Raw genomic sequence first — 17,060 nt, forward strand, 5'->3', positions numbered from 1 at the left:
CGGCCGGGCTGGGGGTCTGCGGTGTCCCCTCATCCCCCGTCGCCTTCCCTGCCCGCCCCGCCCGCTCCGCTCCCCTGCGTGAGGCGATGCTGCGGCCGCCGCTCCGCCCGAGGCGCCGCCGGCAGGTAACGGCCCCTCGTGTGCCTCGGCCCTGCCCCGGAGCTGCGCTGTGCCCTGAGGGTGTCACTGCTGCCCCTCGGGCGTCCCTCCCTCTCCTCACAGCCCGCCGGGGGTCCGCAGTAACCGGGTGTGACTCGGTGATGGGAAGGGGGGGTTGGGGCCCGTCCCCGGGGACCCCGCGGTGACCCGGCGGGGCTGCACAGGCCGCGCTCCCTGCGCGGTCATTGCCCGGGAGGAGCTTCCCCTCACGGAAGGCAGCGCGGACTGGTCAAGTCGCACTTTTAAAAATGTACTTCTGAGGCGATGTTAAGTTCCTCCGTGTTCTGTCTTAATGCAGCCCGTACCCTCTTTTAAAGCGCCCATTTTTCCTATGGTTTTGGTAAGGCAGCGTGTGGGAAACGGGAAATAATGTGGAAGGCATAGATGTGTTAAACGGTGAAGTCTCACTATGGGCTTATTTTACATGGGTTTTTTTCGATAGAACCGTGAAACCGGCAGTGTCTGCTCCACTTAAAAGCAACTTTGATTCAAATTCTTGACATGTAAGTTGTACGAGTATGGTTGTAAGAGTATATATGTGATAGTACATATTCCATCCTAACACGTTGTAGTGAGTGTGGGGTTTTGATTTGTGTTTAAAATACCTCAGAAGTGTTCTGCCCATTCCATCGTGTCATGTGTTTGCTGAGTGTTTTCCTTATCTCTGGTATAATTCCCTTTGCTCTTGTCTGTTGTTTTCCCACCGTGTTCATCATTGTGGTGGTTGAATATCACAGTCAAAGCAAAACAAGCTGGGCTGTGGCACACCACAAAATGCAGGAAAGCCAGCCTAAGATATTCAAATAGCAGTGTATGAAAGTGTTTTATTTCTTCTCAGGCTCTTCAACTGTTCTGTTAATTTAATGGATAAGAAAATGGCTTGCAAACCAGTGGAAACACTAACTTTCTTTGAAATATTTAAGGCACACTGCAGTGAATCAGGTACAGCTTGTCTAAAGTAATTCGTATTAAGATTGCTTTCTGGGCACCAATACTTTATACATATTTGCTGTATGTTTCATAGGAAAGCTTTATGCAAGTTGTTAGCTGCTGTTCTTGCCCCAAACCCATATTTCCTATTACCTAGATTTCTTCAAGTTTTTATTTGTAGTTTTTATCCATCTTATATGCTTAGTTACTTTTTGTACTTCCTTTTTTAGAGTTTTCACCTCTATACATACCCACATGTAGACCAGGCTTAATCTTTTGGTAGAGACACCTGTGGTAGTTGGCAATTTTAAAAGGAACCTGTTTAGCTTGCCATTCTGAGCAAAACAAGAGAAACTAAAAGCCAGAGTAAAGTTGTGATTTTAAACACACTGGATATTTTTCTGGTCCTTCCGTTAGTTTGTTAATGGTCTGAGAATTTGGGCAGACATCCCTGTATATTTTGTGGTTATCAGATTCCAAAGCCATCCAGAAACAAGCAAACCAGGAGTATGGCAGTGGAAAGAGCGATGTTTTTTGCTGTTAGCATTTAAATGCCTGGTGTGTTTTCGCATCCTCCATGGAGGAACCTTTTTCCTTTTCATGTGGTTTTCTGTATGTTTTCCTTTGTAGATCTAGGGCCTATCAGTCTTAATTGGTTTGAAGAACTCAGCGCAGAAGCACCCCCATATGAGCCCAAATCCTTTGGAGAGGTTGATGGGCCCTCTGGCTGGCTTGATCAAACAGCTTTTAAAACTCCAAGGACAAAACCCTCCACATACAGTCAGCTGGCATCAACCCCACTGCTCTTTAAAGAACAAAATGCAATATTGCCACCTTCTTCTCCTGAAAAAGAGCCAGATCAGAAAAAAATAGGAGCAAGTGAGTAACTTTTTTTTTAACCTTCTGTTGCAGCTGATGATCATTACGTAATAGATAATGCTACTGTAGGAACTGTGGGACTAAAAAGCTTATTTTAGTAGTCTTCTGAAGATCATCTATAAAAATTCAGAATTAATCTCAATAGTGGATTCAGGTTGTGATAAACTGGCAACATATAAGCAAAATTCCCTGTATAAATGATACAGTTGTGGTCCAGACATTCTAAGTACTGTTAATAGGAGGGGATATGAACTCAGTATAACCTACTGACTGCAAATCAAAGTGAATATTTTTAGCAGTCTAATTTTTTTATGCAGAAGGTTTGAAGCTTTTAAAGGGAGAGAATCCTTATCATGATAATGTGTGAGGCAATGTAGGGCACTCCTTAACCTTTCTTGGAAAGTTTTAGAAGCACCATCTCTTTGGGTTACTGAGATTGTAAATTACAGAAAAAAAATACATTTTTCCATTTGGAAAAAGAAAAGTAATTTTGTGAGGTACTTCTCATACATTATTTCCAAATCCCAATGTACATGTCACTCTGCTCCTTTCTGATGTAGCCATCCTCCTTGGATAGCCAGAAGAACCTTTATTATGAAAAATGTATGCAACATTGTCTGTAAGAATGTCTCTGTCTCTTCTTTGGAAGAGTGTTTAACCCCATTCCTGAAGTATGTGATTGGTACATCTGCTGTGTCTGTGTCCTTCTGATAAGCTTTTCTAACCAGGTTACAGACAAACACAAGACTGCCTTTTATTACCAGAATTGTTCTTAGGTCCTGTGCAAATTCTGTGAAGGGTTAGAGCTGTGCTGCTGTTCAAGTATACTTTATAACACTACTTCCATGGAATATTGTAACTCTCTTTGTTTCTGCTCAACTTCTGCTGAAAACATGTTTCTTCTCAATGTGTAGCTATTTGTATTTTACCGTGTAAAGTCCCTAGGGAATTCTTGGTTTCAGGAATTTCATTTGGCAGTTTCATAAATGGCAAAGAAAGGAGCCTTATGATGGTTTATTTCAAAATGGTCCATTTTGGTCTGCATATGTGCAAAGTTCACATGTGGCTGCCTGAAATATTCTGTTTTCTTGGTTAGAGACAAATGGCTTTTGTGAAAACAGGTGCCTGGATGGGAGCTGATGGATTTCCTACCTTGGTATGGTACCAGGATGCACCTGTGCTGTACATATGAACTCAGGAACTCAGAAGCAGAGAGAAATGCACAAACTAAAGTGTCATTTCTGATACTAAGGTTGTTTGGAAACTTCAGAGTAGAAATTCCTGTTAGTAGTTGATAGTCCATGTAAGGGTCTCACTGTTCATAGGGTTCTGCTGGCTTTAGTGGGAACATTGTCTTTTGCCTGGAGATGCTTTGCAAATAAAGAGATGTTGCTGACAGTGACAGTGACTCCAACAACAGTTCTGGATATAATTTTTGCTTTTTGCTGCTTATTGAATCAATAAGTGTATGACTTAGTAAATTTGAGGGGAAGCTGTACAAACCTGTGTTTGCACGTATTGTATTTTTGCTAAGAATAACTTGTTGATAACTTCTTGCAATGACAAGAAAGGCACAATGCAGTACATTAAAACTGAAATGGAATGCAATATATGACTTGATTAATACCAAGTCAGTAAAGTGACATGATGAGGGTTCTTCTTGGCTGTGCATTTGAAACTTGTTTAGCATTGGTTGGATATAAAATTTGAACGTATTTAAAATACTAGAATAGAAATTAGGATTGGGTTGTGGTTTTTTTGTTTTGTTTCGGGGTTTTTTTGTTGTTGTTGTTTTGGTTTGGTTTTGTTTGGGTTTTTGTGAAAGCTCAGCTTTAAACTTCAAAACTGAAACTGCTACCTGGAGTTCTGCAAAGTTGTGCTGATTATTATATTCTATGTTGTAGATAGAGAGAATTTGATAAGCCCAAGTAACACTAGAAGAAAAATAGACCAAGAAAATGAAATGCTTGCTTCTCCTCCTAGTACCTTCCACAACTGCCTCACTGCTAGGTATGCTAAATATGTCAACACAAATAGAAAATAAGCCGGACCTTAAGCAAAAAGTAACATTTAACCCACCATATTTGACTGTTGCACGTTAAGAGCAGTAAATAATCTTGTATGTCTGATATATTTATGATACATGTAGGTTGCTAAGTGAGTTGAAAATAAAACAATAGCTAAATTTGAAAATGTCCTTGCTTTCAGGTGATCATTCTTCATATTTTTCTACTCTTTCACAGCTGGAATACAAAATTTTTTAACATTATTTCAGCTTTCCAAGTCCAGACATCCAAAGAAAGAGTAGTAGTGATGTATCATGTGCTTCTCAAGTAGTAAAGCTATTTGTTATATTTTCTGAGATTTTTTTAATAGTAGCCTTGATTTTTACAGACTTAATGTCTGTATTTCAGATAAATTTTATCAAAGTACTTGTGTTGATTATAAGAAGAGTTAAACTAGTTATTTAATTGCAGCCAATTTCCCTAGTTTCATACAGCCTATTATAAAATGCATGGTTACATTGGAATTTATTACCTGTCAGACAATCACCACTGAAAATAATATTTCCTGAAAGAAATATTTTACAGTTTATAGATTTATGGTAATGTTTAAAATATTGACTGATGGTTAGGAGGAATCTACATTTTATCTAGTCAGGGAAGTAACCATGGTGCAGAGAAAAGAGATAATGGAGATGGTAATATATGTAATGTTTGAAATATTCAGTTATTTTAAGAAATTGAGACATGAAATTAATATTATGGCTTTATTTTTCTTTTTCAGTCCAACTATTTTAAGGAATAATTACAGAACACCTCAGAGAAATAATATCCCTGGTTTGTATCTGCCCTTTTTGGTTCTATAAAATATTTTACATCTCTAGATAAAAATCCGTATATTTTAGTTACTGTTTAATGTCCTTTTTACATAATGTTTTTCAGGTCCATATGGAAGCTTGTTTTACACACCAAAACTTTTGGAGGTACAGATTTTATTCATGCATTTTGTTTCCTTTTCCTGAGTTGTACATTTAGAATTTGGTATAGAAATTATATATATGATTGTTAAATGTATTTCTAGGTCAGAACTCCAAAATGTATTTCTGAAAGTCTGGGAGCAGAAGTGGATCCAGACATGTCCTGGTCAAGTTCTTTAGCCACACCTCCTACTCTTGGTGAAACTGTGATAATAGGTATTTCTTAAAATGAGCAATTGCTAAGGGTTTAAAACTTCCAGTCTTGACACTTGAAGTTCACTCAGTATGAACTGTTTGGTTTTTCAACTGAAAAAAGACAAAATTCCTACAGCGATTATTAGTGGGTGCCTTTAGATAATGCAGCCCTACACAGAAAACTTTTCAGAAGTTTTCTTCCTTTGGCTGAGGGGTTAGGGAATATAAATTAAATAGAAATAACATAGCAAAGCATAGAAAGAGGATTAGATATGTTTGCTTTGCCCTATCACGTAACTAGAAGCTGTTGGGCTAAGTTAAATGGGTTTGTTTATGCAGTGTAAGAAGGTGGCCTGCTGAGTTAACCTGCCAGCAGCAGTGTTGTGTTCAGCATTTTAACCACTCTCACTGTGCCTGCCATCAGAATCAATCCAGTGAGATGGACTGGCATACTCATCCAATTTAAGACCTGAGCTCCTGGGTTCATGTTTCCTGGGTTGTTTGGACGGGGCAGTTTCTGGAGCTCATTTACTGCACAGCTGCACAAACAGCTGTGTCAGCAGATCTGTGAATGAGTGGGTGATAATTACTTCAGTGGTAACTAACAGTGATGATAAACATCAAGCCTCAACCTAAGGTGTTGGTGAAAGTGAGATTTCATTAGCATATGATAAGCAAAATGAAGTTTGACTGTATGATTTGTTGATGAAAATTCATGAGAAAATGGGAAGACCTGGATGTGTTTCCTTAGCTTCTAATATTGCTCTTTTTCATGTTGTTAAACTACCACTGTATAGAGTATATAAAGCATATTAAGAATGAATTCTAGGATTGGGAATTTCTTTTGGGATGTAGGGGGTGGTACTATTCACAAGGCTTTTGAGTTGTGCTATTTTGGGTGTTCTTTGGTCCAGAAAGGTGTGAGCTGAAGAAGGGCTGGGGGAAGTGTCCATACCTTAATGATGATATTCTGGGAGATGAGCTGTTGTTTGAGTTCTCATTCTCCAATGTTGTGGATAAGCTTAATATTTTATAATAGTGATATCATACTCTCTGCCTTCTGACACCTGTGAAAAGAAAGAGCTGCTACACAGAACCTAGATGTTGTGTCTATGAAATATTTTAATATACGCTCTTCAGGCATTTTAAAAATAGGGTTCACTCTCTCCTTTTGTTACAAAAGTGAAGATAAGACTGCTGTTTTGGGAGGAAGTGGGAAAAAACCCAAATTCCTGAAAGGCTTGAAAATCTCATCCGCATCTTTGGACAAAAGAAAATGGGGAGTAGTGCTGTGAATAATTGCTTGAAAGGGGAATGACAGTGCTGTTTCAAGGTGGTAACTGGAAACATAGCAGAAACCATAAACTGTGGTTTGTGTTGTTACAAAACTGCCTTTATACACTGTCCTTCCTCCTCATCAGTATGACTTTTTAATTAGAACTTTTAGTTTTTAGTAGTTTATTTACAGATCTGAGTTGAATTTAAAATAATCCAATGAAAATCCTCCCAAAACACAGCTGTATTTGAAAACAACACAGCAGATCACTCAGGAGAAAATAAATTGACTTGTCTGTCTCCTTCTAAAGCTAGAGAGAATGATTCTGTTTCTGAAGCAAAGCGACAGGATGGAAGGTCTGATACAGTAAGTGGTTTTAAGAGCTGTGTTGTTCTTCAATTTCAGTTAAGCTATTTGGTTACATGTTTACATTCCTTGAGCCAAGAATAAAAAATTTTGTCGTTTTCATTTTAAGCTCTCCTATCTGTTTTTTAAAAAGTTACTGCTCACGAGACTAAATTTGCAATACATGGTTGCAGAATGTGTTCTCACAAATAACCCTCTCTGAAGAATATTTTTTGCTGTGCTTATTAAAAAAAAACCAAAGCAACCCCAATCCCCCAAATCACTTGGCTTCTGCAGCACTCAGTATTATTCAGAGAGAAATCAAACCTAGGAATTATGATACTTATCTGAAGATTGATTTGTCTGGTTTTTCCCACTTCCATCAGATTTTTGGAAGTTATTCTTTGGGAATAACATGTTGCTCTCAACCTCTACAATCAAGAGTTGAAATTGAGTATTAATTTCAGTCCTTTGATAGTGGTAGGGAAAGTTCTTGCATAACTGGAATTTAACACTCTGTATATGAAAACTGAATGATTATTGAGACTGAAGACCAAGAATGGCACTAAAAGGATTCAATTACAAATTTAAGTTGGATCCTTAATGACCTGAAATTTCACAGTTAACAAACTGTTACAAGTGAAAATAGGCAAAGTCTCTTTGTCTGTCCTCATATCTCCTTTGTTCCCTTTTTGAGAAGATTACAGTAAACTGCTGAACCCATTTACTGCCCTGAAGGCGACTTTAAAATGGAATCTGATTTGCATCAAAAATGGGGATTATCTGATTATTTGTTTTATCTGATTATTTGTTTTTCACGTGTACCTGTGAAAATGTTACCTTTCATTTTAAGAGATGGAGTCAGGTACTGCAGTAAATGTTTAGAGTTCTGTCGTTGACAGTTAAAGTGACACTTACTGGTGCATAATATAACAGCTTTTGTCTTTGGTTTACAGATTTTACACAACTGTTTTTCCAAGCATGATAAATGTCCTGGGATAAGTGATGCAAGTATGCTGTCTGTGCCAGAGACTGTAAAGCTAAATGCTGAAGATGACATCAAAGATTTGGGTATGCTTCACCTAATAAGTATTCAGTGAAGCAAGTCTGAGGATAAAAGTACATTCTGTGGTTTGGGCTGTTCTTATGGCTGGTTTGTTCTGCCAGCTGTGTACTGCAAGTCCCTGAATTAATTCTCTTTTGTAAAATTAATCTAGCCTTTAAAAAAAGAGAGTATGTTGAGTCAGTGAATTAAATCAGTGTCCTGGTTACGCCGTGAAAGTCAGGTTATGGTGCCACTGGACAACAACCAGATTAGTACTGTGAAGTGTGTTCACTGCAACTGGAGAGGTGAGACTATGGGAAAGCTTAGACAGAAAAATGGTACAGGCTCAAGGGGGAGCAAGACTACTGCTTCTAGTTATTGAACAAGCTTACTTCATCATGAAGTTTCATCCCAGCATTCACTATTCTGTGGGGAGCTTGGTTTTTGTTCTTGCTGTATCCTTTCTTCATTTACTTGACCTGTTCAAAATAAGTAGTTCAAAATTTGACAAATCCTTTTGGGAAAAAAGTGTTTCTAATTTCTTTAAATGAATGCAGAAAATACAGAAGACAAGGGAAAAAATATTTTCATTCCATGTTTTTAGATCACATTAGTGAACAAATGAAAGTGTAAATTTCAGTGGGAGGCTTTTTGATTTTAGTTGAGAAATTATGTCAGAAGAGGAGATTATTACCAGATATTTGTGCAGCATGCATGGGTGTAAAAGGGTGCTGTAGGAGTTCATGCTGGCTAGACAGGACAGCATTTCCTTAGGATATACTGTCTCCTTATCTGAATTGAATGACCTGCTCTAAAAATAAGGTTTGGCGGTACATGTAAGAATTTTAAAAGAATCAGTTTAGAATTTGATAAGGAGAGCTAAGAATGCTAGCATCAGGAAGCATTGTTGCTTACAGATTGATATAGGCCTGCTGTTTTTATACTGTAGGTTCAAATGTGCTGAAAAGAATGTGTTTGGTAGTAAATGTATTCAAATAATCTGTAATTAGCAAAATACTTTTAGAAATTAAGCTCAAATTAATTGGTCTTGGTCTGTGTTCCAGTAGGTCCTATTACATAGCATACTACAGTAGACAAGATCAGTTAATGTCTTAGAAAAATAAGTGGGATAAGAAGACCATTTGTTTTAAGAGTTGAAAATAACTTGCAAGTGTTTCCCTTTTCCTATGTCTTCCCTTTTTGATAATTTGGCATTTGAAGATGCCATGTATCAAAAGGACAGGTCCAAATTTGTAGCTTTTAGATGTTGGTTTTCTCTGGAATAGTTTCATAAAGTACAATAAGTTTTATTAAGTATACATTTTGTATCAGTTAAAGAAAATAAGATCATAATATATCAAATCATCAGATAATATCACCCTCCAGTAAGTTTAGAAGTCAGAATTAATTTCCCTGATTTTTGTTTTTCCCTGGCATGAGATTATTCAGTGTACAGACGGTATCTGTACAGTCTTTCAGTTAGTCCTTGTTTTCTTCAATCCTAAAAAGTAATGTCTCTTGTTTAAGGAAAAACAAATAAGCTGTGTCTATGTAGAAAGCTGTAGTGACAAGTTACCACAGTGTTAAAGGATATGGACACAGAAGTTGCTTCAGAGGAACATACTTTGGTGAAGGAAAATTACCTACCTATCTGCTCAATCTATAGAGTTAGTTTCCTCGTTTTTGAGATCTCATTTACCACTCAGGCAAGAAAAAAAGAAAGCAAAGAGAATGAGGAACTTTCTATGCCTACAACATCAGCAGGAACCTATAGTGGATGTATTGCAAATAATCGGTTGTGTGTGAACAAGTACTGGGAAATCTCTTATGGACTTTGAAATGGAAAATCTTTTGGATATTACGCTATTTAAAAGTTCTACTAGGGAAAGTTATAGAGTCTTAAGTTAAAATTATACCTAAAAAAAGCTAATGGAAAAAGTTAAGCTATTGGTTATGGGCCTAAGGAAATCAGAGGACTGTTTTCTAGGTACTGTATTATGATTTCTGTGATATGAAAAAGCCTAAAAAAGCAGTCTGTAAATGAAACCTGGTTTTGAATGAAGACTGCTCTGATAAGTGGGTCTCATTTCATACATTTGAGAAGGTAATATTTTTATTTGGCATATATATACTCTGCATAGTAGAGTTTGGGTTATTTTTCCCCCACTGCATGTGGTTTCTAAACAGAAACAAAAAAATCTCATCATTTTTCTAATATTTATGTCAATCATGGAACTACTTAAAAGCTTCCTAATCAATTACAAGCCTGAGAATATTTCTAAATCTTTCTAGGTACTGTACTATTTTATATCACAGTAGAAGACAATTTAATAATTAATCTTCATATAACAGTTTCTTTAGCTGCCAGTTACAGTTAAAAATTGGCAGCTTCTTAACCTGTCTGGTACCTCTCATCAGGTATAAATTTTGGAAGAAAAAACCCAATATATTTATCTTGTCAAATTTCCTACACGCTCTCTGTCTGTAGGGGGAAAAAAATACTCATTTGAGACAGCCAGGTTTCATCTTGGCAGCTTTAGCCACTACAGAGGAGTGCCAGGGCATTTACATGTATTTCCTTTGCCTCCTGTTTCCTCTAACAGCTTCTTACATTTTTCTTTACCAACTCACTCCTGAGTACAGGTAATGACTATAAAATTGAAAGCTCTATTTAACAATACTGTTCCCAAGTTATTTCCTAAAGCTTATTTTCTTATTTCTTTTACTCTCTCCATCTTCTCTAAACTCTAGAATCAGAGGTGTTAGATGGCTTACTGGGTGAGATGGATAGCCTTGAGGACACACTCAGGATGCCAGCTGAATCCAGTGGAACTCTTCTGCTGATGCCACATGCTCTGGATGCAGTAGAGAAATATGAGATAAATCCAGATAAAAAACAACAAAAGGGGGATGTTCCCTCTCAGCAGCCTAATGGAAGAAAGAATGGCATTTCACAGGAAGTCAAAACAAATAGCTGGACTGAGAACAGCCACTGTAGTGGAGTGAATGGTTCTTTACTCCAAAACACCAGTGAAGATACAGATGGTAAAGATGACAGTTTAATAGGACAAGAGAAAGAATTGGAGTCTCTTAGGAAGGCAGGAGATGTGCATGATTGTAGAACACACAAGTTCTTTGAGAATGAGCAGCCTGTGAAAGAAGGTGTGCACTCTCCATCAAGCCAGTGGTCTCAACTGAACTTATCTGGTCTTGACGAAACTCACCTGGAGATGTCTGTATGTAGTTCTCCACCCTCCGACTTACGTAGGGAAGAAAAGTCATCACTAATGGCCAAGGATGATGCTGTGGAAACATCTTTACTGAATTCTTCAGGCTTGATAAAAGCACAAAAGCTGTTGAGTGTGGATTTGTCAGAAAAATGCTGTGAAATGAAAAACACTGAAAACAACCCAACATCGGAAATAACTCCAGTAAAATCTGTGTCATTGAGTGTTCAAGATCCAGAGTTAGTAAAAGGATGTGCAGCTGAGGTTTCCAAAATGAGCTTCTTAAACTGTAATTCTTTTTTAATTGAACATGCAAATGTCACAGAGTGTTCTGTAGTCCACAGTAACAAGTCTTCCACGCATTCAAAAGCAACTCCTAAATCTGTCGTAACTGATGTTCTGTCTCACCCACTTGTGTGTAGTGCCAAATCTCCAGATAACTGTGATGACCTACATTTAATAAATAGTGAAAATACTCTTACAAAGTCTGGTTTTAAAAACCTGAAGATGTTATCCAGTCTGAGAAAGAGATCCAAGAAATTTATTTATAGACTAAATAATATTTTACTGTATCAAGAAGAAAAAATACAAAAAGAAGTAACCTCTGAATTACGTATTCATACTGCATTGCCACATTTGGAATCTGATTCATATGAATGTAGAGGTTGTCTGGTGGCCAGTGATGTTGAACAAGGTATATTAGTAAGCTTGTCATCATTTGTGGAGGATTCATTATTAATATGAGCCTTTCATGTAAATGTTTCAGATAAAATAATGTAAAATCTTGTGTTTGTGGAAAAGTAGGTGGGCAGCTGGGAATCAACATATGGGATTGGTCTGTTATACAGTGATAGGGATAGCATAATTTTCAAGTAATTTTGTGATAACTTTTTTCTTGACAGGTTAATTGCTGGAAACTTCCACCCTGAGCCATTATTGTAATTGGAAAAAAAAAAAAAATAAAAAGCTTAGTTATCTTTGTCAATGCTGCTTTTACATCCATAGTGTCAAGGGCCATTTTGTCTGAGTTGGTATCTTCTGAGCGATCATAAAGAATGTTAAAGTTATTTTTCTAGAATTAGATGCTTTAAGACTGTACATCTGCTTCTTCCAAAAGCACAAAATGTTTTCAAAAACAATATAATGAAAGCAAGCACATGCTTCTATTTTAAGAAGCTGTTGTTCTTGCTAGAAGAATTACTTTGTATTTGGAGTTGAAGTGATTTAAATTTGAAACAAATCCTTATGTGAGACACAAGGAGTTAAAGCCCATCTTTTGAAATTTCATTACAGCTAAAAATTTATTTATTGTTTTTTACCTGGTAGCATTAACTGCAGCCAAATCTCTTGTTTCTGGCTGATAGAATATAACTAGGTTAAACAGACCTCCAACCTTGTCAAGGCGTTTGCATTTGAAAACAAAAGTGATACTTTGGCTTCTGCTGTTAAGCTTGTGTAGAAATTATCTAATCAGCCAAAATTTAATGAAAATCTGAATCTATGTTTGTTTGAATAAATTTATTCAAATTTTTCTCTGTAATGTCTTGTCTTGTAGACCACTTTCTTCCTGCTGAGAGAAAGCATTTGCAATCAAATACGAGGACAAAACACTTCAGCACTTCTTTAAAAATGGATATAATGGACAACTCATCCGATAATTCCTTCAGTGATAGGCTGAAACAACAAGACCTGAGACACTTGGAGGAAAATGCAAAAGAGGATCAAGTTGCTGCATCAATAAAATGCTTAGAAGGATCTAATTCACTGGAAGAAGACAGAAAAAATTCTTCAAATAATGAGATTATTTCAAATATAAAACGGAAAGTTCTGACTTCAGCATGCCTAATGGCAAGAAAGCATTCCAGATTTTTCCCTAAAAGCTGTGCTTTAGGGAAAGGTGAAGAAGATAAGGACATGAGTGCTAAGGTGAACGATACAGCTGCTGTACCTCAGAGCCTGAAAGAGCTTGGGTCTTCTCCTAGGGACAAGGAACTCTTGGCTGATATTCACAGTGACTCTACATCTATGACAGATAGCAGTTCCCATAATATCTTGTGTCAGATCAGCTGTGGCATAACTGGACTCAGTAGTGACTGTTGCAATAAGTTATCACCCAGCAAAAAGCATTCTCTAGACCAGAGGTCAGGAATTGACTGTAGAGAAGTACACAGACCCTTGGAAATAAACTGCTCAGAAAATGACAGTACTGTATTAAAACAAGAGGAGAAAACAGATGCAGCTGCCTTTTCAGAGGATGTAGCCAATACTGAAGACCCAAAGCCAGCTGAAAACAGCAAAAGCCCTCTAGCAGCTGCATTCAGTAATGTAGCTGTAGACATTTCTAAAGAATTATTGGATTGTGTAGATAATAATTCTTTAAATGAAGCCATTTCTGCAGAAGATAAAAAAGAAGCACCTATGTATTCCAGCAAAATGCCAGACAAGAACCTAAACTGTAAAGGGGAATCATCAGAGACTCTTAATGCATGCAGTTTGAATCTGGGCTTCAGTGGCTTTCAGACTGCTTCTAATAAGCAGATTAAATTCTCTGAAGCCAGTATAGCAAAAGGCAGAATGCTGTTCAAGGATATTGAAAATGAATGCTTTGAGGCTTCTTCCATGGAAAGAGTCAGAAACATTTCACATCAAGTTAAAAAGGAAACTATGTTATTCTCATATTCAAAAAGCAACCTGGGCAGTAATTTATCTGATTCTTCAGATTCACAGGCAAGTTTTCTTGAGCCAAGGCATACACAGTTTACTCCGCATAAAGTTTGCTTGTATAAAAGCTTTCCTAGAACTCCACAAGCCTTGCAAGACACGAATCAAACCTTGACAGCAAGCCAAGAAGCTGAAATTGCTGAACTTTCCAGTATCTTGGAAGAAACAGGTAGTCAGTTTGAATTTACACAGTTTAGAAAGCAAAGTAACACAATACAAAGTCATGGCTTGCAACAATTAGGAGCTGTAGAAACAAATGGAACAAAGAATGTAGAAAGTATTTCTGAAACAAGGAAAGATGTGGGGGTTTGTAGCACCTTTAAATCAGAAAATCAAGTAAAAAATGACAAGTACTGTACTCAGGAGGAAGACACAAATGAAGACACTGAATTGGTGAAAAATGAAAATGCAGTGTTTTTCCACGAAAATGATAAAAAGGTTACTTTTACTAACTTCGGCATAAATGAAATTAAAAGATCTGATGAGAGCTCTCCCATAGCTAAGCAGGACAGCTTCTCTAATTTCATAGGCTTTACTTCAGCTGGAGGTAAAAAAATAAATATTTCAAAAGCAGCTTTGAGTAGGTCTGCAGAGCTCTTCAGAGACTTGGATGATGATAACTATTTGTTCAAATCTTCTGAAACTGGTACTAGATGTCACAATTCAAAAGGATCTTTGTCTTCTAATGGTGGTTTTTCCAGATACCTGACAAAAGAAAGCAAAGAAAAAACTGTTTGTGTTTCAGATTTCAAAAGTATTAATGCTGTTTCCGACACAGGTTCTGTTTCCTACCAGGCACATAATAAAAATGAGGAAAATACTAGTACAGCATTCAAGGAAAATATGGAAAACAAGGCAAAAATATCGGCAAATAATACTGAAAACGTTAGCTTCAGTAGTATTAACAATATCAACAGCCTATTATCCACTAAAAATCATAAGCAGAATTATGAAACTACCAAACAGATTTTAAATCGAGGAGACGATGAAGGCAATTTGCAAGACCACTCATTAGATGTAACATGTCTGGAAGATGCTGTTACGATTGCAGAAGAACCCAGTTTAAATATGTCATATGAAATGGAAAACCAGTCTCCTGAGCAAAAAGGAGAAGACAGAAAGGAAGATGAATGTTTGCCACCAAAACTTCAGACTCCTGGTGCTGTTATATCCATTCCTGATGCAACTTTGGATCATTCTCTGCCCTTGTTCAGTGTACCATGTGGTGAAGGAGATGTATGTGTTTTGGAGAACTCTGATAAAGAAAAAACAAATTGTAAAAATATGGCAGAAGACACCACTCATGATAAGGACCTGCTAGTGAATGAAAGCAGAATAAAAATAGGTTCTTACCATCATTATCGAATACCTCTTGAACAAGAGGTAAACATGGGGAAAAATGAAGTGGAAGGGAGTTATCTGACTGGTTTTCAAACTGCTAGTGGCAAGAAAATAGCAATTGCTGATGGATTTTTGGCTAAAGCGGAACAGTTTTTTGCAGATGTTGATGTAGGAAAGGAATATAATGACAATTTTGAGAATCACATCAAGAAAAGGAAATGTGGCAAGAACTGTGTTAAAGACTGCGATTTATGTATTGAAAACATTGCTCAGTGTGACTCAGAAAAACTCAATTTTAATGAAAAGCTTGTTGCTGAAGAGCTTGGAGATCAGTTTAATCAGGCAGTAGAGAGCAGTCCTATTCAACGTGCTGCCGTTCTTGATCCTGCTAAAGTAGATACATTTGTTGATCTAGGTGAAGCTTCTGAAGGGAGTTTGGTGACTTCACATGTGCATAAGAAAGCTGATGTCAGACCTGGAAAGTCAGAATTGGAATCCCTTAAAGGACAGGAGAGTGGTGCTGTAAGTAGAACTCATTTGTCTGAAGATGGAAAATTCCTTGCAGAGAAAAAGTTGGACTGCTCACCAAGAAAGAGGGATGATTCAGGAAATGTAGATGATTCTCCTGTGCACTCTGCTGCATCTCTGCATTTAATAAAGGTACCACATGACCTTGAAGACAACTCTGTGCCTAGAGATACAAAAAATACTTTATTTGTTGAGAAGAGCAACAATAAAGCTGATCAATCACTCCTTTTCGATGCAAAAAGTAGCTGCTCTTACATGAATGGTGACAGTAAGGAATTCGACTTAGAACATTTAAACTTATCACCTGCTGCTGATAAAAATTGCTTCACAGACACCATAGCCAGTGCTTGCCATAACCAGTCACTAGTCAGTCTTCTTGAACAGGAAACTAATTTTAACAGGTTAAAAGAAACAACACTTAAGGCTGAAAAGCAAAGGGGTGACCTGAAACAAACTGTGTTTAGCACAGCAAAAGGGAAAGCTGTGTCTGTTTCAGAAAGTGCATTAGCAAGTGTCAGACAAATGTTTCAAGGCTGCAGTGAGGCTGTAAAACATGAAATTGAGCCTAACTCAAGAGGAAATCAAACAGAAATTGCTAGAAATTCATCTGTAGTCCTTCACACTGAATGTCCTAATTCTGCTAAATTTTTTAATGCTTCTACAAGTGAAGTGGCTAATTCAGCCACATCCCAATTTATTGAAGTAAATGCAAGTACTGATGAAGACAGTCACCAAGAAAGAAACACATCTGCAGATGCAAAGTCTGCTTCAAATTCTCAGAAGCAATCCTTTGAGCAAAATATTAAACTTTTAGGGCATTTTGTTCCAGATAAGCAGGTAAAGCCATCAGATGCTTCTACAAGCAATTTTGGATTTTTTAGTACAGCAAGTGGAAAGCCTGTACAGCTTTCAGAAGAGTCACTCAGGAAAGCTAGACAGCTCTTTTCTGAAATGGAAGTTAATCATTCACCACATGTACAAGAAGCATTTTTAGTTGAGGAAGATGTTGAAAAGTCTAAAATACACCCCGAAGTACTTCCTAGGAAAATGCAGGTAGTGTCATCAAAAGGGGAAGAAAATACCAGCCCTGAATTGATTTCAGATTCTGCTTTTGGCTTCAGCACTGCTAGTGGAAAGCAGGTAAAAGTTTCAAAAGATGCCTATCAAAAAGCAAAGGCAATTTTAGAAGAATCTGATTACTTTTTGAGTAGTGGGCTTTCTACTACAGATCAACTTTCTTCAATTAAAGACAGTGGTCAACGTGTAAAATCTTTAACAGATAAGGTGATCTCAGAATTCCAAACTGAAAAAAGCTGCAATCAAGACTCTGACTTTAAAAACATCTGCCCTCAGGAAATAAAGTATTTTCCAAGCACTCACCATGTCAGAATGCCTGAGCACACACCATACAATCAGAAAAACAAGCAGTTAACA

At 37.3% G+C, this 17,060-nt stretch overlaps 1 protein-coding gene across 1 annotated transcript in view; it reads left to right on the forward strand.

Moving 5' to 3' along the window:
• Positions 1 to 17,060, forward strand: part of BRCA2 (BRCA2 DNA repair associated) — a 35,246-nt gene continuing 18,186 nt past the window's right edge. Inside the window, 11 exon segments of the mRNA XM_050978457.1 lie at positions 1 to 125; positions 998 to 1,101; positions 1,720 to 1,968; positions 3,873 to 3,978; positions 4,756 to 4,808; positions 4,914 to 4,954; positions 5,053 to 5,164; positions 6,730 to 6,785; positions 7,721 to 7,835; positions 10,561 to 11,730; positions 12,592 to 17,058. Of these exon segments, the coding sequence (XP_050834414.1) occupies positions 1,023 to 1,101; positions 1,720 to 1,968; positions 3,873 to 3,978; positions 4,756 to 4,808; positions 4,914 to 4,954; positions 5,053 to 5,164; positions 6,730 to 6,785; positions 7,721 to 7,835; positions 10,561 to 11,730; positions 12,592 to 17,058 (6,448 nt within the window). The 5' untranslated portion in view covers positions 1 to 125; positions 998 to 1,022.

The sequence above is a fragment of the Serinus canaria genome, chromosome 1, assembly GCF_022539315.1.
Source record: "Serinus canaria isolate serCan28SL12 chromosome 1, serCan2020, whole genome shotgun sequence".
In the NCBI taxonomy this organism is placed as follows: Eukaryota; Metazoa; Chordata; class Aves; order Passeriformes; family Fringillidae; genus Serinus; species Serinus canaria.